We start from the raw sequence: 22,840 nt of genomic DNA, 5'->3' as shown, positions 1-22,840 counted from the left end.
ATGGCATTATTGACGTGGAATAAATTCTAGCTGAGAAACTTTCGCGAGACTTAGCTACTTGCGAATTTGCGAATATATCATGAACGTAAAATGTTTGTAAGCTATAAGATGACGTTGAAGCCTTGCCTAAGACAATGACGGTGATTCTCTGTCCATCCAGAACATGAGCGTCCCGCAATCCCCTTCGAGGATTTAAAAACATTCCGTTGGAATAAGAGGAAACAATGCGTCATCCCCGTCCAGATAAATGCCTGCAACTACAGCCTAAAGCACCGATCCTGCCTCCGGTGTCGATCAATCTGACTCCTGCTACATCATGAAGGGGGTGTGTCTGTTAGCAGTTGAGCCTCTGCCAACGACAGTTATCCTAAGCTTACGACTCTGAGAGGATTTGACACTTAATGTCAATTGCCTATTGGCATTTTCAGAAGTTCAGACTGCAGCGTGCATGTGTACATTGTACACTGTAATGATGCATACAAGAGACTCGTCCGAACTCTTGCCAGAAAGTATCACGCGTAATTAAACTTCCCGACACAAGTAACCTTCCCTTGCTTACTCAATGATTGAATTTGCTGCTACAAGCAAGCTAGTTTGCAATACGTGATGATCTATTCATGGTCTCTTTCGATGGTCATACCACAGAACAAGTTGACCCGCTGGCAGTTTCTATAGTGGAGGACAATTTGCTTACAGCTGCACACAAACGATAATCGTCTCGCACCGAAGTAACGTTACAAACCTTTTAAACAGACTCTGCACATCAGAACTGAAACTACGTCCTGCAGTAGTTATGCAGTTCGAACCTGCCAATTTGTTCCCCTGCCGGTTCTGTAGATTTCTCCTGATTTCCCACTTTGTCTGCATATTCAATTTAGTCCAAGGAGCTGGCTCTTTTATCCTAATTGATGACCTGTTGATGGCATTGGTCATAGGTCGAAAAGCCTCACAATTTCAAGCGGTGAGATGCTATGTGTGGTTACCAGTAGTCTCATTGTAGGATCTGCTGTACGAAAATAACACCATGTTGCTGTTCAATACACAGAGTTTCCTGAACAGAATCTGTGGAGACTTCCCAGTGTATTGGTCAAGAGAACATCATTCTTCATCACCTGTCTGGACACTACAATGCGATATTTAGATTACCCTCATGCGTAACTTAAGCATGTGATCGCACACTTCCCCTATCAAATAATCCACCCTACAAGGAACTAGATAATGACTACCTAATGTGCCATAAAATCAGTCACAGCTCGTGTAAATAATGATGTGAGAAAGCTAGGCAGCTCTAGCAACAGAATGAAGGCAATAGTGTAATCAGAGTGTTAAGTTTATAGGTCTATGGTTCCCTTCAATAGTTCGTCAGCCTGAAGTGTTTTTAGCTAATTGGGGTTTGTCCTTCTTGTAGTCTGATGTTCGAGGCCAAATACTCGTTGCAATTGTCATGTTTGGCTAATCAACATCTCCCTGTCCATGTTTTGCCTCATCGCTTCTGGTCATGCAATCCAGTGAAGACGGGTGATCACGAGTACCGACTCTTGGTGCACGCACGTCCGATGTTTCCTTCTAGCAGAATGTTCAGTTAACGAAAACTTGGTGGTCAGAATATAGCTAAGCGATGAGACCTTGGCCTGTAGTGTGTAAGGGTGATCTTAGCCATGAATAAGACGGGCAGGTATTAGCACCAAATGTTGAATCGCCCCCTCGATTTGTCCCCGTACCATTGGCGTGTTACCTTAAACACGGAGGGTATATTCCAAGTAATTTGAAATGAGACATATTGCACAAGTCTTGGCTGATACAATGGCGACTCTGGCTTTCAAATAATCCATGCAATATTCAGAATTTGTTGCCTTGGTGAAAAAGATATTTAGTAACTAAGCAATGGCTTAAATGACTTGTAGAAGTTCATGTGACCATTATAGTTAAGGTTTTGTTTTATAGTGAAAACCTAGCTTATATTATGGTCGGCCATTAGCTGATGGAAAATAGTCGCCTCGAATTTTTACTTTTCTACTTCCTTCCTTTGACTGTGATTAAGAATGACCAGCAAAAAATGTCCAGTTGGAAGATATGAAATAATGTTCTCACGTCGGGCCCGTCCTTGAGACGTGGTATCTTCCCTAACCATTAGCTGATACAGAAATGAAAAAGCAAGCCTGTTTTTGCGGATATCAACTATCACTAAAATGTCAAGAACCCTATCTTGCTTGTTGCTAATTGTCCACTTTCCCCCTATCACGAGATGAAAAGGCACGATATGAAATAGGACATTTCATTATCTGTGCCAGCTTGCCTATGTTATGTGTACATGTATGTACCGTTCAAAATCTCATTTTCCTATTAAAGTACTAGGGCTTCGTTTTGGTTTCTGTGCCTGCGCAGTTCAGCATCTCCTCGGCACACGCACACCAGGACCGCTATCACTAAATGTGATACCTTTCGGTCCGACCATGGTTCTAGATCCCAACAAACACTCGAAGACCAGCAGCACCAGCGGTTAACCCTCGTTAGGTCTACCTTTCGATTCATTATGTAGCACAGCTGTTGACCTCCAAGAAGATTACGAGAACCCGGCAGGGATCAAATCTTCTCCCTGAGATTGAATATCGATTGCAGTCACACAAGAGCGGCCCTTGTCGACCCGCCTGTTAAATCGAGTGAACAGGTCTCTCACGAGTGTTATCCAATCGATCGGTTCCATACGCGCCCAAATGATGACACGTTATCAGCGAGTGCTTCACTTAATTCCGAAGTGAGGACGAGTGATATTGCCCGCCTACTGTTTACAAGTGTTCTTTATGAATTTTTTACGCCTCCCTGACGAAAAGCATGACCACGCACTCTTACTAAGTAATCTGTGATTATGTTGCAGCTATCATCGTATGGAGACGTCATTATGAAAATGGACTTAAGCCATGGGATCACCAGGAGCTGTCCATTATTTACAGACAAGCTGACTCCAGGACTTATTACAGGGAAAACTCGTTAAGACAACCATCCTTTACAAACAGCTCGCCACCACAGAACTATGACACCGGCTACCCAGCCGCCTGCGTAACATTACTATTTGTGATCACACTATTACAGTTTAGTGACACCAGGTCAGCCAAGTACCTTTGGCCAGATCTATCTGAAAAAACGTAATCCTTGCAAGATTTAGGCATCAGCATTGTTTATATTGTTTCACACTGTTTTTAGGATATATTGTAAAAAGCAATAAATTAATCTTTCCTTTTTTGTCGATTAGGTGACCCCAATCATGCCATTGCCTGAGAGAACAAACAAGTAACATAGATACGAAAACTTTCCTTTACTGTTAAAGTGACTTGTCACATGTCGAAGACAGAATGGTCTAGGTTTTTTGTCAGTTAGGAGACCCCGCCGGCTCAGGCTCCACTATTGTTGAGATGCCCCAAGGCACTTATCAATTTCTGCGGCAAGAATCACCTTTTTCTACCACATGTTTAACTGACTCTTATCCTCATGGAGATTAGCAGAAAAAATACTTTGATATATATGCTTTGGCATTTCGATATTGCAGTGCACTCATTGGAGCTCATCGGATCCTTTTATAAAAACATGTATTTCTTTTTCTAATAAACTTGAAGCCAGTGGAGCAAGTGGCAGTCTGATATCCGTTTTATTCACAACATTTTCCAATAGCGAGAATGATACACCCCCTTCTAACCGTTATTCAATCACTCGACGTTCCCAATTCAATTATCCACGCCATCGGTCCAATACTTCCGCAACGGTCTCGCGAGAAAACGCATTCAACGGTATCCGTTTTTTTCCCAGAAAGAAGGATCTCCATCGGGAACCACACGCTTTTTTCTGTCGAAGACTTCCTATGCCTTTTATGCTTCTTTAGCGGCTCTTCTCATCCCATGATGTTCGATCCGTTTTTAAACACTAAAAAACACAGTGTTCAATCCCATGCACAAACAGCGGAGACCCATCACATTTACGCGGAAATGAACCCAGAAGCATGATTGTTATTGGCGACTAAATTTCATGTATTCCTTTGTCTTTCCGATCCCAGATCAAGAAATCTTCCCATTTCATCAAGAAACGGTTCATTAAACTTGTCACATTGTCTGATCTACCTCTTGAGTGTCCACCATGCCATATATTGTTGTCTGCAAGGACCGATTCATAGTGTTACTTTAAAAAACACACCTGTAGGTCAGTGCCAATTACTGATGTCAAGGAGAGAGTAAACCTGTGTTGATTTGCTGCTATCGGCTAGCTTATTTGGACACAAGTGGCCATCATACCGTTAGGAGAAGAGGAAAGCAAATACTCTGCAATTTCCTTGCTTTTTACATTTGTTTTGACTGTAGCTTTGGTATAAAGATCGTCCTACGCGGGATAGAAAATGTATTTGGATACTTACAAAATGTAAGGATCGTACCGAATGTACATGCACAACTGATTAAGACCTTAACTACGAATCTCACAAGAATCTTATCATGATATTCGACCTGGAACGATCAGCCAATGCAACTTTTCGAGGACAAGGAAAACGCTGTCCATAGATATATCTTTCGATGGTCTTGCATAGCTGTCTGGAGTGAGCATGTTGTAGAAGTTGAATGACCCGAAGAATATTCTCTGTGCCATCTGAGTTCAATGCCTCGTGAACCATCTCGGGATAAATCGTCACGCCACTCACTGGAGATCAATTGATACTTTTGCCCTCTAAACTTGTTATCCAGGCGGCCAATCCGATTGTCCGTGACCACCGCGAGTAACGTACACATCATCTCCCTGGGCATTGTCTTCACAGGAAGTGTCTTGGCAGTTTGGTCGCATGGATTGACAGATCATGAGATATGACCAGATTGTCATTTTTTACCGGATGCCACTTTCACCAATCGTATCCTTTTGGCCATCGGATTTTCTTTTAGATGGTGATTATTTCCAGGAACGTGCCTGTATGGAGGTATGCGTTGCTCTGTTTGGACAAGAAACTATCATGAGGTCCGATCGGACACTTGCTGATCGCTTGGCGTTGATTTGATTGGACAAACTAGTCGGTTAGTCAATTCCAGGCGTCAAAGCCAGCAAAACAGGGATCGATCAACAAGTGTGATTTTTGCTGCATGGCGATGGACTTTACCACCACATTGCGATAGGAATCGTGATTTTTGTATCTGTTGCTTCAAGTTTATCCATTTCGTTTTGCAACTGCCGTACAGATAGCCATCATTCAATCACAAATGCACCCGCTAATCGCATCGTGATGTCCAGGACTGGCCACACGCTATCGCAACGCCATAGCAAGAGAACGGATTGGTAGATCCCCGGCTTATGTGACCACATCCTTCTTCGCATAATTGTGAATCGTCGAGACGTCGTTGGATCATATGATTCTATTCATGGATTAACAATGCAACATCAGTGTGATGTTCATATTTCTGCTTGCCTTCTCGTTCATGGTGGATGCTCTTTTCACAATCGTTCTATGTGCATCGAACTGCTCTTGCAGCATGGATATTGCTGGCCAGTCTTCTTGAAATGGATGTGAAGGAATTCATCTCAGTGTCTGAGCGTTTTCTTAATGTCGCATTTTTTACTAGGCGTTACTCTGTTCACCAAGCTTTTGTGGCCACCAACAAGGGATTAAGAGGCTTGTCGCAAGATACCTGCTGAAGTTGATGTGAAGGAATGCTTTGATCACTAAATCTCTGCTTTTGCCCTTTCTCTTTCACTTTCAGCGCATATGCCATACGGTTCTACATCAGTCATATAATAATGTCCACGTGACTCAAAAAAACAAATAGTCTACCACCGACCGCAATGGATTTCATAGTCTAACTTGCTGCTAAGCGTTACTTGTGGAATTTTCTATTTCTTTGGAATCTGCATGAAGAATTGCAGCCAGGCAAACTTAGAGCACAAATGATGTTATCAAAAACAGGATTTATCGGCGTGAAAAGGTGAAATATTGCAAACAAACCCTCGTGGAGGTTGGAATTATAATGATCAATAGGAAGGTATTTGATACGTGATAACTTTGTAAGTTCAGCGGATGAGTTTTTGCTGCGCGAATTTTACCATGAGCTACCTTCTTTACAATGCAGCTCCTAGAGATTACTCGAGATTATAAAGAACAGCTTTTGCACTTGGTGGAGTTTTTCCCACCCTCCTTAGAATGGCATTGACATTGGTGCTAAGCGGAGGCGGGTTTCTTATTTCATATCGTCAGCCTTACGTTAAGCCATTTATTGGGCAACTCTGCGCTGGGATAACATCTGAGGACGACTGTTCCTGCACTGAGCCGTCTGAGATGCGACTTGATATAAGTTAGTTACATATCACGATTTCCCATTGGCAATAATTTATATTGGATTGGTTCTACAGTGGTGATATTGACGCTAAATTCAGTCTGTGGACAACGTGGCTTTCGAAACTACTGGTATTGAGGATGTTCCCTGAAGCGGATGGTGACACTACCTCATAGCATATGTGGTATTTGACAGGATTCGATTTGCATTCAGGAAGAATTGAGAGTAGTTTGTTCATTGCGGTGCTTTTACCGATTTTTACCATGCTAACTTGTAGATTCCTCCTGTCGGTTATCTTGCCTCAGGAACACGTCAAGATTCCCCTTGATTAGGTGAAGTATGATGTTGCTTTCACCACTGACCACCAAGTTGAAGCCAGTGGTTCTGGATGTGATTCTTTAGTTCCGTATACATGTACATTAGTCGACTATATGATGTATACTCGGAATTACATCTGTCTTTAATGATCTTCATCGGAAGATGAAACCATTTTTTTTTAGAACGGTAACTATGGTGTAATTAGCGTAAACAGTAATGATATAGAGATCACTATAATTCGATGACGTGTACTTTATCCGATTACCAACAACAAGTTTGTTCACTATCTACAGTATAAGTGTTCGTGTTGCTGTTTCGATTTGTACTTTTGCCCACTCACCACCTTACATACGAATGATAGACTGTGTGGGAGGGTTTGATGGAGTAATTGGGCCATACGTGTGGTATCTTCGTGCATCACTAATTCTTATGCGTCATGTTAATGAGTATGTTCTTTGCTGTGACAGTAATAACGAGGATATATATGTTATCATTCGTCTTAGCATACATACAGCCTGTTATGTATACGACACGAGTTTCTTGATCGTAAGGTGACATTGGCATCCTTCGTTTGATTGCGCCACTTTTTTGACTCGGCAGCATGACTTCAGGTCATATGAATCCAAGGAAAAACTTCGATGACAAATCAGTTAGAATAGCTTGCACTCTTTGGGTATTTGGGATTATTCCATGGCGCGGATGTTAAATGTGGATTTACGTATCTTAGATGATTGAATAAAATAGCAAAATGGTAAGTGGTTTACTTTCTTTCGCTTTTGCCTTAACTGTACCGAGGTGTCCTGGTTTTGCCTAAACTCTAGCTCAACCCTCGTGGCGTTGGATGAGACAACAGTAGCCATTCCGTTAGTGAGGGTAAGGTAACAAATTCTTGCAATGGCATTGGTCATAGTCACTGCAGGATTATTACCTGAAACGAGTTTAAAATATAATCTTTAGAGATGCCATTTTCAGGGATATGATTTTCATCGGATACAAATAGGTTCCCAATTACACATACGCATTGGGTGTAACCTCTCAGTTAGCCAACTATATTCTTCATACATTTTGTATTACTTGTTTTATCAACGAACACGATCGGATGCTAAATAGTGCCGACTTTAAAGTGCACCACCAGCACTAGCAAGAGGAAAAAAAGAAAAAGTCTCGTCTCGAATCTTTGCCTGTGAATAATGTGGGTGAGTAATAATGTAAGAAATATTGACACCACAGCCTTGCTGTCTTGATGTCTTGGAATAATATTATCATAGAAGAAGAGCTCTTGGATATGCACTCAATTAGAGAAAGCAGCCGTTGCTCATCATAGATTTTCTTTCTTTTCCTTTATCGGTTCGTCGAAACCACTATCACTTTCCCAATGTGGGTAAGATTTTCTTTGGCAAGACACAATCTTTACGCCTCCATGTGCTGTTTTGGTATTGGAGATATTGGGGGAAAGGATGCTAATGCACACTTCTTTTGAAGTTTTTCCATTTGCCTATGGTATGCATGAGCTATTTTCTATTTCCTGGACGGCTAATTTCTCAGTTTTGTTTTTGTTACAGATACAGACAATTGCGGTCTTGTTATTTTAAGAAAGAAAAGAGGTCTATGGAAATGGCATGGTTCCGCCCATCTAAAAGCGTACTGACAGTGTCAGCGTTTCTGTTCCTGTAAGCAGAGTCGTTCAATTTGACGAGAGGTAAAGATACCCTCGAAACTAGCATCAGACTTGCTAAGGTTTCCTTGCACCAGCTGCCTCCACCAGCAAATGAACATCGTATTCCGGTGATTAGTGAAGGGGCTGCAGGGTTACGGTATTGCTTCTAGTTTTATATTGCTGAGAACTAGGCAAGCATTCACCGAAGACGTTTAAGTATCTTCAGTTGGAATCAGCTACATAGAGACAAATGTGACATTGGCGTGACATGTGCGAAGCTGGCTGCACTTCACAAGGTCTTTTGGCGCCTAAAGATACCTTGAAATTATGCATACATCATATTGGAGGCTTGCGTGCACCAACACCACGTTAGACAGTAGAGGATTAGAGCTTGGGTTGGTGATGAAAATGACCGAAGTGCTAATCAAATAGGTACATCAATGTCGGTCAAGAAGGTCGATGCTCGACTTCCTGGACAATATGGTATAATTACGACATTGGTTGTTCGTATTATCCGTTCCTCTCATCGGGTGTCTAATCTCTCACGAGTCTTACTGAGCTGATGGAGCTGATTTGCTCCATGTATGACGTACTGATTGCAGACATCCCTTATTGATCGGTGTCTAATCTCTTCCATCACGGTACCTCCTACCTATCCCTCTTTGTTTGTGCCAGAGAATATCAAAAGGTGATGGGTTGTGGCTTGTCCGATAGCAAAGCAATAAGTGTGATTGATTGCAATTCTAAAATCAACTATAAATGTTTTACTGACCAGTATTATATCACCTGTGTTATAAACTTCATAAACAAGTTCAGTACGCAGCGACATTATTATTGTTTAAGAGCCTTGCTTGTCATATCGTTCTGGCCAAAGGTACTTTGTTGAAATCATGAATGTGACCAGATCACATTTACTAAGAGAAGGTTGTGTTGCACAACACTAGATTATCTTAGTGTAGTCTAACCAATGCTCTTTCACGGTGTCAACTAAAACCGCTTAACTATGACACCGGCTGCCAAGGGCTGTGGAACATTACTATTTGTGATCACACTATACAGTTTAGTGACAAGAGGTCAGCCAAGTACCTTTGGCCATATCTATCTGAAAAACATTATTGATAGAATGATGGTGCATCCTTTTTTATCATGTAAATTGCGCAAAGGACCTTTAATACTTCACAGCATTAGCCGTCACACCGTCCTGGCAGTTCACCTGTACTGCGATTTAACTCTTCTCCAACCAGGGTTCATCATGTAGCCTGCCTCACATCGATTATTTAGGGGTAATATCATCTGGCTGATTCAATCTGGAAGAGAATTCCTATTAGATTTCTAAACCTTTATTGGATTAGCCGCTCTTGAATTGCTACTGGGCCTTGCCAACCGAACCATACGGTATGTTTTGAACAGACTGCAGGATAATACCAGTTGTCTGACTAATGTATGCAACATAGCATGAATGATGAAAAACTTGCCAACACTGTTAGCAAATTATGACTGGTATAGCACCACCGACCAATAATTTCCTGACCTCTTTGGCTTCATTAGCGCTGAAATGCGAGGTTACCCAGCATGGTCGCAAATTGCCTCCATCCAGCCGTACTTTACTGCATGTTCGGTGAAATTAAGAAGTCACCCCGGTCAGCCACTGTCCGAAGGCAGAGGCAATTACGGTGGAGTGTTTGGTTGTTTGTCCAATACGAAATACTAGCTCGATCCATGCTAATCATCAAAATCCCCATGTGAGTCGTAGTGAGAGTGACCAGCGGTCCCATTCCCAGATTAAATTTGCTCAATTTAAACACTTGATGTGAACTCTACCCGAGGCTGGCTCTAAGCTGAGAGTCAGAGATGTTTGGTGGGCAGCAACAAAGGCAGTGGTCCCCATACCCCAGTGGCAGTGTTCTCGAGTGCCTAATGATACCGAAGGCTTAAATTACATTTTACATTTCTCTTGTACTCTCTTCTTGACGATGACTCTGAAGAATCTACCTGAAAAATCAACTTGATCTCACAGTTACTAAGCGTGTGCTGACGTTACACGATGATCCTAACTTTTTTGTGATCCACATTATACTTTCCGATGGCAATTTATAGTCTAAAATAAAGTTGAGAGTCTTGTCAAAGTAAGACTTAGCAGATATCACTACCAACTACGCTCAAAACGACAATTCCACGCCCACATCCATGGCTTCTACAGTCGTCCGTTTACCGTCGATGCTCGTTGGCCGTTCCTGTTTACTCCACGAAGACTCTGGTCTGTTCATTTCCTTGTCCGTGATGTTACTGGGCAGCTCTCCGATAAGTTAACAGAATCGACAGACCAATCAATAGTTCACCACTCAGATTTACCAAGGTAACCAACAAATATTAAGTCATGGTTTCATGCCGCAATTGTGACCTTTGTGAGATTTGCACTGACAAGGATGCATGAGATTTAGTAAAGCTTATATATGTGTAAGCAGTAACCTAGTACCTCTAAACTCGACTCATCAAGGCATGTAACTTGAAGCGGGATGAAAATATTATCATCATACTAGTACTTGAGTGGGATTTGGAAAGATAAATTCTTCCTTTGTGATACTTTCATCTCCAGGCTTGAGTAAATGCCGTTGTGTATACTGCATTCTTTACTGTACTCACCTATTGTGACAGTTAAGGTCATTTTTCCTTTCGTTAGGTTGCACAGCCTCGTCGTCTCAGCAGTGGTTAATCTGCTTATCCTGATCTGTCCTATACGGTGGCTGGGAAAGGACATCATATGAATTGTTTTTCAGGAAATATCTCGATCGATGGACTTATTATCTCGATCGCTCGAGATATTATCTGGAGCGATCACGAGTCCCGGTAGTGTTTACCGTCTTATCCCTAACGCTTAAGGTATAGCCAGTTCAATTGCTTGCGCCGCAGCTGCAAGTGAAAGCGCAACATCGTTCTTTACTCCCGTGACCCCATAATAATAACTAGGGTCTGTGGCGCCTGGCCAAAGCAACCTTCTCGCTGGGCAGGTTATTTCACTTGCGCTGCCATCCCATTATATTCTGACCAGATGGCTCACGATGCGATTTTGTCGTGCACTCCTATGTAAATGACAATTTTCTATAATCGAAAGTGTATTTTTTTATTTTAGCGATGTAAGCACCGGTAATTATGTAAACACTCCAAAGAAAATCAATTGATGATTTTATTTTTTTCTCATTGTAAAAATGATTCCAGAGTTTCCGAAATATGTCTCCTTTCCAGTACGATTTCAATCGATTTTCCGTCACTGCCTCCGCCGCCTGGCTACACGTATTCTGAACAAACAGTACTTCAGTAGCGTTAGTACACTGATAGGAATACTAACCCCACGGAATATTTGGATTAAAACCCGCTAGTTATTCGTAAAGGTAATTTAAAACTTTTCAGAAGTTTTAGCACGCTTTAAGCTTTAGCGTCCCTCGCTTAAAAGTCACTTTTTAGTGCTATTTAGCTTTTAAATTGCTTTAACTGCCTTAACCAGCCCGTCCATCCATGATTCATTGTGACCCATATCATGGCAGACATAATATGCTGCTGATTCATCGGCGTGTAACCGCCTGTCCTTCAGGCCATGACCTCATCTAGCCTTTCCTTTTCACCGCGGGTATCTTCAAAATGTTATGCGACCCTTAAGTGTCCGCAGCATCAGTGCCCTTCAACCTTTCTAAAAATAAACCCCTGCTCTAAAAATAGACCAGCTCGAGAGTCACGAGCATTGTTTTGAACTTGGCATCTGGGTCATGAGACCAGGCAAGCAATATCTCCCGCCATATCTTTATCTCCCGCGCTATTTTTGGCGCGATGCAGCCTATTTTTCTCTTGGTTGATATTGTGTCGTTTACTTTGATTATTATTAGCACTTATGGCTTTCGCTGGAGGATGTGCAAGGACAATTTTAAAAGAAAGTGCATTGGATATTCCATGCAACATCCGCCCTCTCAGTATATTGCAGCACAGCGGAAAACCTAGTCTGATCCAAGGCAATATAGGCTATATCGCATGTATTATTCACTGAAACTATCGAGTGTGCTTCAAATAACTTATCAGTATATTAGCACATGCATTATTGTCATATGGAGCCAAAACGGTTCGGGCATTGAAAAACGATTCCACATCTACCGGGGTAATAATGATGTGTAGAATGCAGTATTCTCTTTGTCCGGATGTATTCTACTTCTGCTGCTATTGTCAACGATGGTGGATCGGTCCATAGTTTGATTATCAATGATGATGATTTATACTGGGTGATTGCGTGATAGAATTTGCATTATGTTTTGCTATGATTGAGCAATTCACCTCGGAGTGGAGCCAAAAAGGAATTCGAAATGTGAAGAAATCGTGCAGGAGCCGATTGCTCTTAAAAAACGTTCCAAAATGTAAAAAAATCGCTACCTAGATAAGGCACGTAAGGTGCTGAAGTACTGGTTCTTTAAACAATTCTTTATCTCAGGTTTACACGAAGGCCGCCAGATTATAAAAGAATGGCGTCCATAAAGAATCACGACAGAAGAACAAAGAAAAGTACGATATATGATTATCATTCATCTTTTATTGCAGTTTATTCTTACGTTGTTTAGGTTATAAATTTCAGGGCATCGATTACACCTTGTCAGCACTTTATTCTTTTCCGAAAGGAATCAATCACATTGCCAATTATATCGAAAAGCTTTTATGTCTTGATGATAACAGTCATGAGAGTACGCCCGTTAAGCAAGGGTTTCAGCGGTACAGCAATCGATATGATATAAAATTATTCTATTTGTGTCATGGTTCATGTTTTTTTCTTGATTTTTCCTATATATTTTCTGTGGGCATGATATTGTCCTGTTTCATTGCTGGCACTCTAACGCCTGCATCCACAGCCTTTCTATCAATACGTATAGACAACTAACATCTCCACCATCCAAAACACACAATGAATATAACGACAATTATCATTTCAGCGAGTCATTCTAGTCTCCATCAGCGTATTCGATCATGCCAGCATTTGACAATGATATCGAGAGAAAGCCCACAAAACGCCCGACTGCATGCGTTTGTGCTTTTCTCAGTCCATGTTGAATAGATCGATAGAAGCCGCTGTTGAGGCACGCGGGCGTGTCCCTACGGGATCATGTTTGTTTTTCAGGGAAGTGATATGAATTATAACTCAACTTGTTATTTGAACACAATGCCGTGGAATTCGAAGGACCCTAGTTGTCGCCACCAGTCACGACAGGCTTAGACAATTTATTGCATTTAAAAACGGTATACTATACATGTATATCTCATTCGGTATCCGTAACTCCCAAATTGCTGAATCTGTATTGAATTCCCATCGAAGCCTTGGCCACTTCAGAAAGTATCTCGAATTGGATTTCAATTCCAACCGTTGGTGAAACAAGCTACCTACGCCTATAAGAACATGTGCTGCTGAGTCTTTTCGTTAAAATCAATCAATTTCAGATTGACGTGAATACAACTCGGTGATAAATCATCAACACGTGGTATACCATGCTGTGTATGCTTCCTGTCCGATTTTTCATTATGCCTCTGCAAATCAACCCTCGAAACTTATCCAATCCACTTAATATCCTTCTCACATTATTCGATTATGAATTCGAAATCGATTGATTAAAAACTGTTCTATTTTCAACTCGACCAGGTTGCAGACCAATCGATTCTGGTACATTGTATGCCATGCTGTGTACATTTCCTCATAGGGATTAGTTACGGCGTGGCCGGAAAAAGACCATTTGTATCTGTCATGGGCTGCCAATCGATGCCGCAGCGATAGCTTGTCTCTTAAGAGGAGAGGATCATGGTGGTGATACAATATCATACAAGACACCATGGTTAGCATATCAAGTTTGTGAAATAATTTGAGGTATGACATAATAAACTAACATGGTAATTCAGTGGACTACTCCAGTGGGCCCTATTACCTGAGTGTAATGACTGAGCCCCGAACATGTTGGCCTGTATTGGATGGAAACGGCTGCCCCTGCTGTTGCCTTCACACTGAACCATTGCAGTCGGATACAATATAACATGTGCTCCAAAGGCATTGATAGTGATAGTCATCTGACTAATTATCCTGAATAATGAGGTCAATTTTAACACAATATCATAGGCTTCATAGTTCAAATCGTCCTCATACTGTATACAACAGAATTCTTAAGAAGCTGAGTGCATTAACCACAATTATCAAAATGAGTCAAAAATGCTTGATAATCTTTTAAAATGCGTCATTGGTGGACATTGACTTGGCCAGATATTTGGCACAAGCAGCCACAAGACGTCTCATCATCGTTTACTGCGTGACAAAATCGATTCTTGATAAAGCAATGGGATTTTAGCGAGAACCTAGCAGGTTACTTCCAGTCATGCCAAGGTCGTGCTGACCTAGTGGGTGTATCACGATATTAACTCAAGTTAGTTTTGATTACTGATTGGTAATGTGAAGCTAAGCCGTATTGGAAAAAAAGTTGGTGAAAAATGCTGAGGTGCTGGTGGTGTTGACGGTCTAGAGCCATGTTGGTTGCGTGATGTTAAATAGAATCAGGTTGAAATTCCCCATGAGGTTCTTTGATAGATCCTATTCATTTTCATTAAAAAAATGTATGTACACTGTTCACGAGATTCTTAAGATTCTTCTTAACTCATAGTTCATAACCTAAAAAAGCTTACAATGTCCAAGAGTACAATGTCTTAGAATCTTATTAAGATTTTTTAGAATCTTCTTTTGATATTTAACCCGAGGTGAAGGGTCCTCGCTTACATCATAGATTGAGCTTTCACGCATGCTATTCAATAGGGCCTAGGCCTAGGGCTTAGACGTTTCCATTGCAGTATCCAACTTCTGATTCGTACTGACGTCTTGGTTGTTACCCCAAAAGAAATCAATATGAGCAAGTTTTATGGGATTTTCCTTGCTGTAAATCCTGCTAATCATCCAGTTCCGAGCTCAATGATCCAAAAATTAAGTGCAAAGAAGCAGTCATAGTCTGTGTTAATTCATTCATGTAATGGCAGTACGTGCTTTTTACATAATGTATTTGCTTGGCAGACTGCACTAGTTCAACTTCATTAGATATGTCTGATGCTTCAGCTATGCACAGCAGAATGTACAGCAGATATTCCTATAGAAATCTACATTTCACAACAGCTGTTTCAGAACAAAAAATAAAAATCGCATTACTTTTCCACCAGAGAAAATAAAAAGGCTCAACATTCATGTTATACTTCAGTAACTAGTACAATGATGGCCGTGGATAGCGTTCAGTCTGTACAAATAAAACGTATTCTTTTACCATAAACAAGCAGAGATTATAATTTTTATCAGCACGAAAAATTATTAATAGTGTAACACAAAAAAGCAATTTATAAGTTTATGACGGGATCGCGTGATATTTAACGAATGTACATGTACACGGACAGGTACACGAAACGATAATCTTATCTGGATTTCGGCAGTCCCGTTTTGCTAAAGAAGATGCTTGAGTTTGTCACTTCGAAGAATTGTTAGCAGAATCACCGAAAGTGGAATTCAACCATTCAACATGTTATTATCGATCTATCGTCGAATAGTCCGAGAAGATTTCTCTCAGTTCTATAGGACTACTTACATCGGGTTGACATGATGGTCTGCTGCTTGATCATTATATCAATGAAACAGTGGACCGCCCACACACCCGACACAAAAGACTTTAAATCGGCTGAGAATTGGCCAAAATTGGTTTCTGATAACAAGGAGAGGTTTAACCTCACCCATTTCATGTTGGGGTATGGCATTTATAGAGATCTAGTTATAGATCAAGCAGTATCGAGCGCGCCCCTCTGAGACCTGGTGTCTGGCTAACACTTAATCTGCCCAATAGAACATCCACTCTCCTCCAATAATTGGCTACTGTTGGAAGAAGACTGGACCAAAAGTGGATCAGAGTGAATACGTTAGTGTTGTCAGCTACACCTCGAGTATCTCATAGATGTGTGCGTTACAGCTCGTACTTACAATGATACACTAGGATATCTTGGTCACAGTTGAACTATGAAACTGACTTGCGGACAGTGTGATCGAATCTGTTTTACGGGTCACTAAAGAATCGAATGGCAACAACCAGAATACTTTACCGCTCAGCTCCTTCTGAACATAACAGCCAAGCTGTCCTCATCAAAAGTCATGCAAATACGCAAGGAGCAACGATACACTAAAATGAAAGCGGCACAGGGATATCATCTAGTTTTCCAGCAGGCCCATTTCAACCGTTGTAAACAGTTTTATTAGAAAATACATGGTAGTCATTTTATCAGAAAATCAATTATGCTTACGACTTACCAAGGCCATTAATGTGACAACATTATCACGCCCGAACACATAATAGCGATATGGATTTAAACACCAGAAACGTTCTCGGCCTCTCTCCCTATCGCTTTTATTTGTTCGGAAATGAAACTAAGAGTCTTTGGTTGATGAATGATGACGGGAAAAAAACAGCAGGTGGGGTATTTAACACTTGCTCGAAATCCACGCCATGTGATTTTTTTCTCAGGAAGCTTTGGTAGGTTGAATAGGTGAATGGGGATTAGAAGGAGTTACTGTAATGACTGTAGGGTTGAGCTTTGATGAAAACTCTCAAATTGAAAATTGGAAATCGAAGTCACTATATTTCAGTGTCAACTATATAATGGGCTTTGTTATCCTGTTATTAGCTCTATTGAATATTCTTCAGCCTTCCTTTTCCCTACAGTTGGCCTCGACTCGTCTTACGTCTTTCTCAAAGACCCCGCAATTCTAGTAACTTTGTTTACAAGTGATAAGTTGTCATCAGGGGAATGCTTGTTATGATGTGTTTCTACCAGGAGAAAGTTTACTGACTGCTGGGGGATGTAATATCGCTTGAACTTTTCTCGAAGAGTCCTTCACCCGGGCGACGTCGTTCAATGATTAATACAATCGTGTATTATCGCTCCACACGCGCAAAAATGGCTTCAGAATCTTTTATAAAACGTATGAATGACCGAGCGAACCAATCCATCAAAAGAGACGCAAATGCAGGAATGATAGACCGGAGGTTTTCACAACAAATCCATCCATTTATCTAAGCACTTTACAAATTGACAGGTACTGTGTTAGTTAATTAATTGGTAATGCCTCTCGGGGTGATAAGCTCCAGGTGATACCCTACTGTCATATCAGCTCTGCTAGGATATAGTCTTTCTTCAACGGTATCAGAACTAGTCATTTCACTGTCTTCTCGAAGAAGACTTTGAAAATATTACTCTGGTGGAAATATAGGGCTATTTGTGGTCTACGTCTAGCATGTTCTTTCACATCTTATCGTTTTGCACTAGTCCAGGGATTAGTCGAAAATGAGATGCTGTATCCCTAAATTGCCAGTCGCTGCACATAAAAAATAATCGATGAAAGCAAATCAATGTGTGTTCAAGCAAGTGTCAATTCTTTGCATGGTTAAGTATTGCAGCCCGTTGCCACGTTCAAGGTTCGTTTTTCCTGCCTACAAGCACTCAAAGAATCGTGGAACTGTGATTTGTAAGTGGCATAATAGTTCGATAAAACCAGGGCAACCAAACAAGGAATAAAAACTGACATTAACACATCTTCCAGGAGCGATGAGTGTGATAAAGCTGTTTCAAGGCACTCGGGGAGTAAACACGAATGAAATCAAGGACTTTTTTTCCGAAAAATTTTCCGAAGATATGTCACTCAAGAATGATTACGAATATTGTAGAGGCCCATGCAGTTTCAGCAACAATCAACTTCCCAATCAAACACAAGATCATACTTGGTAGGCTAGATTCACAGTAGCAGTCGGTGTTCGTCCTCGTCTAAATACAATAAGCTTTAGACTGAGAACATTGGTAGCGTACGGTACATGTGTACGAGGCGAAGGATGGAACACAACTTGCTAATGTTTCATTTTAGAACAGGGTCACGTTCGTTCTTACTGAGCACGAGGGCAGGATAACCTAACGGCGGTTTCGAAAAAATCATGATTTTTTATCACATCACAAAAGCAACAATCTCATGTATTGTGTCATGTAGAGTACGGGCACCAGTAGGCCACTCTCTTGTTGTTGTTATTGAACACTGTTATGTCTTCTATAACACGTTCTATATCATAAAGGCAGTATTTATGCTATTGGAAATCTTTTACCCTGAAACGAACGACTAGAATATCTAGAGCTAGAGGGGACAACGAAAATAACATATTGAAATAAATGATTTCAATAACATAGATTCTGCTGCAATGGGTTTGCTTCCAGTAGATCAGCATTTGATTTATTCTCTGCTACATAGGGGATGTTGGGACTACCACCCTGATATACTAAGTACACTGAGTATGCATGGGTCGAAAACTGCGAAATACATTTTTATTATGAAGGCCTTAGCAAATATGTTCAAAGTTCAAACAAATAATAAATTACTCCTGTGCATCCTGGTTCCTCTATACACTGTTAATGGACAGCAGCAATTATGAGGCCGAGATACTGTCCTATTTTGCGCGCAAACTATGTTACAATGAAATATCGCGTTCATGTTTCACATTATCTCCAGTGTAGATTGCTGTGCATCTATGTTTAGCAACTCTTTAGAACAAAAGAATGTTGGACTCTCTAGTTTCTTGCATGGTGAGAACGGATTCAAGGTTCATTGGGATATTGTGGACGTTAGGCTTTTTTGTTCATGGATATCAGTTCGATGTATTAACGGACAAGGTAGGACTGCCGTCTATTCAGTCACGAGTTTTTCGTATGCCATTGCTTGGTAGAGTCTATTTGGGCCATAGACTTTGCTTTGCGCTTTCTGTAGGAAAAGCTTGCATCTCAATGTCTTCGCTGCGCTTTACCTTGCAAGCATTCACTGCAGTCTGGGGGTATGATTAAGTAGCACACTGGATCACGACGTTGTGTCATATGCTGCATGCATGCAGTTAACGATTTGTATCTACCAAGTGAAAACACGTGACATTATGTCAATTCTGTTCAATTAGGAACGAGTTTTAAGGCATCAATAATGGGTGCTGTCTTTTGCAAAACAGGCAGGCAGAAAAGAGATAAAAAACGTGAACAAATGACATGTCATATCAGAATTCAATGGTTCTACGCAGAGCCGTTTCTGCAAGTTGATGATTGTATCGACACGAAATGATTGGAACGATTGAACTCATTATTTCCTCTGAGTCTGACTGATAATGCACTTTAAGCATCACACTATGCACGAAATCAGTTTACGTAGAAGAAACCTCCCTGTCAGCTATTCAAAGAAAGTCCATGATTCATAGCTATCTGGATCATCTGGTCTCAGCCTCTTTAAATTAAGTCGAAAATCAATACATCCATTGATTGCATCTGTTGGAGAACTCGATTTGTAGATTACGACGCTTTGTAGTTGCGGGGCCTCATCGAAAATGATCATATCGAATATTCTATTTAAGTGTGTCAGTTACTCCTGAGGGCGATTGGTATCCAACATGATGGATTTAATTCAGTCAGTTTTGTTAAAAAATGCCACTCGCCGCAAAATAGCTGGCATCCTGCCACCAGTGGTTTTCAATATACTCCGCTTCTCTATATTTCAAACTCTAGGTGGGAGTATCAAAAGCCTGAATCTCAGGATGCGTAGCCGGGGGATGTGTACTCTGGATATTTTCTGGCGAAGTTTTTCTGTTTAATTGCTCCGTTGTAATATGTTACCAGCTAATAAAACCCATCGGTTATGCTTCTCCAGACTGTTTTCTTAATCAAGGCAGTCTAAATAATGCATTGAAACTATTGAACTGATGAGAGATTGATCCCAAGCCAGGTGCACTTAAGACGAAAACGCGATAAAAACTATAGCAATGATTTCTCGTTTCATAGTTGTGGCACGGCCAGCCCTCATGACTTCAAATTCAACAGGTAATCGAACCAGGAATCAAGCCCAAAGAATACCAACGTTGCCTGCTTAGTATTAGTACCTTGTTCGTGACTACAGAAACCTGAAAGCAAACAACTCTTATCCTGGCATTGTTGAAAATAATTTCGTGGAAACCAAAGCGAAGCAGGATGAAGATACTCCTATTCGCCGATTTCAACACGGACAACACTTGAAACTTTATCGCGTCGCCACTTCATCGATCGAAATATTGAGACTGCTACCGCAATAACAAGGGACTGTGTAATACGTTCAAGCATTGCTACTTTGCCGTCGATAGTTGATAATTGACCGGCCACTGATTTAATATCCCATTTATTTCATCGCATGCTGTCACTTTCATACCCTTGACCGAAATATGTTTACCGTAGACATGGTAGAGTAATATTGAAATTGAATCGTTCCTATTACCCTGCTCCATTAGGCAAGTAACTCAAACTTGTTTATCAAGATATGAGCGTTCATAGAGTATTAGCTCTGTAATTTGAACAATGACATGGTGGACACTTGATTTAGCCACTTAAGATTTAAATGTGGATATAAGGCGCGTTTTGACCCATTTGTTCCCCTAACTGTAGGGCTTGAAATATTACGTTCTAGAATACAGTCATATCCTTGTGTTCGGATGTTTATTGATTTCGAAAGTAGATATGTAGGTTAAAACAATAAAAGCTGGTTCAATCTTCAGCCGATTGAATAAATGTCATTAATAAAGTTATGGTGAAAGGTAGTGGACAATGTCATTTGACATAAAATACCCTTTCCACATACCAAAATCATTTCAACATCTGCTGAAGTTTGTCGAGTTGCTTGTGAATTGATGCCATTGATCAAAGGTCACTGTTCTGCTGTAAACGTCAAAGCGTGTGGTGAGGTTACCCTGAGTAGCCAAAGCATTTACAATATAGGCAGTTAGTGAATTGATTATCATTCATGACGATAACAGTAAACCTCGGATGTTTGTTTTACATCGTATTTCATCATGTTGTGGTGGATGTATGTTTCATGAAGGCTAAAACTTGCTCGTTATGTGTATGATCTAGGGCACAAGGCCTTGTATTGCAAAAGAAATAAATAAATTGCAACTATTTTGGAATGATTGGTGTTTTATTGCCAGTAATTTTGTGGTTTTTAGAACATAACCATTTCTTACAGTTCGAGAACATTACATGAACTACATGTACAAAACGTTGCAGGGCAACTCGTTCCAGGTCCAAAGGATGGCCAGGGGGACCAATGCTTGCCTGCTTTTATTTAAGGTGCAACAACCTTTACCAAACGATTACGCTTATCTGCTCTATGTTCTAAATCGGTCATTCAAACTGGTATCCTTAAATCTAAATACCAACATCATTTTGACATAAAATGAGTGCAAACTCGATCTGAGACCTAAACTCTCGTCAATACTCGTTTCATTTCCAGAAAACATTGGCCTGCTAGTATATCTCTAGTAAACTTGACCTCTCAGTGTCTTGTTTTTTGTCGCTCAGGAGTGAAAACAACCACTTGATCCCGGGACAATTTACATTGGGCCTAACAACACGGATTGATATCCATGTACAATCCCTCTGGCGTGTTGGTTGATAGCGATTGAGAGCAGGTTACATACATTGTACTATTGAACCAATGTTCACCGATATTGAACTCTGATGCGGTTCTCTATTACAGAGAGTTGCATTGGGTTGCTCTTTCCACCCGAAAGCCTTTCCTAGCAATTTTAAAACACCACCATGACTACTGGATCATTTCACTAAATACAGTGACAGACAGCGTTTTGTATTGATATTTTCCGCACCAAGTGCGTAAATTACGCATTATGGATTTGCTGATCATGAACACGTGTCATCCTTTCTCCTTTCCTGTTCAGAGTTCGTGAACAGATTCGGTATCAACAAAAGAACACACCAACTCGCTGGGAATCGCATAGGCCCTTCACGACATAATTAAAAAGCAGGCTGACACGGATAACAACATCTGCCTTATACTGTACACAGGTCTCTATCTCACCAGGTTATAGCGAGATCGTCAAGTGCATGATAGTGACTAGTAAATGCACTGCATTGCGATTCACTGTTGATTAACTACTAAATGAGGACAACTTGATAGGACATTATTTCATCATAGGCCTATAGAACTGGAAGTCTCGAGGATAATAATCTGGTTCATTGTAGGCATACCTCTCTTTCGCTGAGTAAAAGGTAGGTCCCGGTTACTTGTCTCTCCTCTAAGCCTCTCTCCCAGCCTACACTGCAGATCTAAACTATCACTATCAGTTTTGGGTTTAGAAATACCATGTACTGGTCTTGGTGGCGATGCAGAAGTTGGCTCATTGCACTTCCGAGCAGGATATTCAAACGCATGTTGCCAACTCTGTGGTGATTCTGCAAGCTAAAGGCACTTACTTGTTCATGTGTTTACAATTTCATGATTCTGGCGTGCTCTGGTATATAATAATATCGATATCAATATCAATATATGCTGTGACTCAATCATTATGGAGTGAGCAATCGGCTGCCATCAACACAGTTATAAACCTGTTAGCCTTTTTCTCGATGTACATAAAGCTCCAGACATACACACTCACTCAATGTCAATACGCAAGTCTCCTCTTGTCTGGGAGCTATTGGTGGCGGG

At 40.9% G+C, this 22,840-nt stretch overlaps 1 protein-coding gene across 27 annotated transcripts in view; it reads left to right on the top strand.

Moving 5' to 3' along the window:
* Nucleotides 1-22,840, top strand: part of LOC135500104 (PDF receptor-like) — a 91,466-nt gene that overhangs the window by 38,617 nt on the left and 30,009 nt on the right. The window contains exon 1 of one of the 27 annotated variants that reach the window (XM_064791298.1): nt 7,341-7,362. The exons of 23 other annotated variants lie outside the window; for them this stretch is intronic. In XM_064791298.1, the coding sequence (XP_064647368.1) occupies nt 7,360-7,362 (3 nt within the window). In that variant the 5' untranslated portion in view covers nt 7,341-7,359. Of the gene's footprint in view, nt 1-7,340; nt 7,363-11,567; nt 11,658-18,857; nt 19,009-22,316; nt 22,405-22,840 lie in introns of those variants that run through there. 3 more of the 27 variants (XM_064791307.1, XM_064791290.1, XM_064791308.1) reach the window with 3 other exon arrangements.

This window comes from Lineus longissimus, chromosome 16, assembly GCF_910592395.1.
Source record: "Lineus longissimus chromosome 16, tnLinLong1.2, whole genome shotgun sequence".
NCBI lineage: Eukaryota > Metazoa > Nemertea > Pilidiophora > Heteronemertea > Lineidae > Lineus > Lineus longissimus.
Note: the sequence above shows the minus strand (reverse complement) of the source record. Positions and strands in the feature narration are given on the sequence as shown.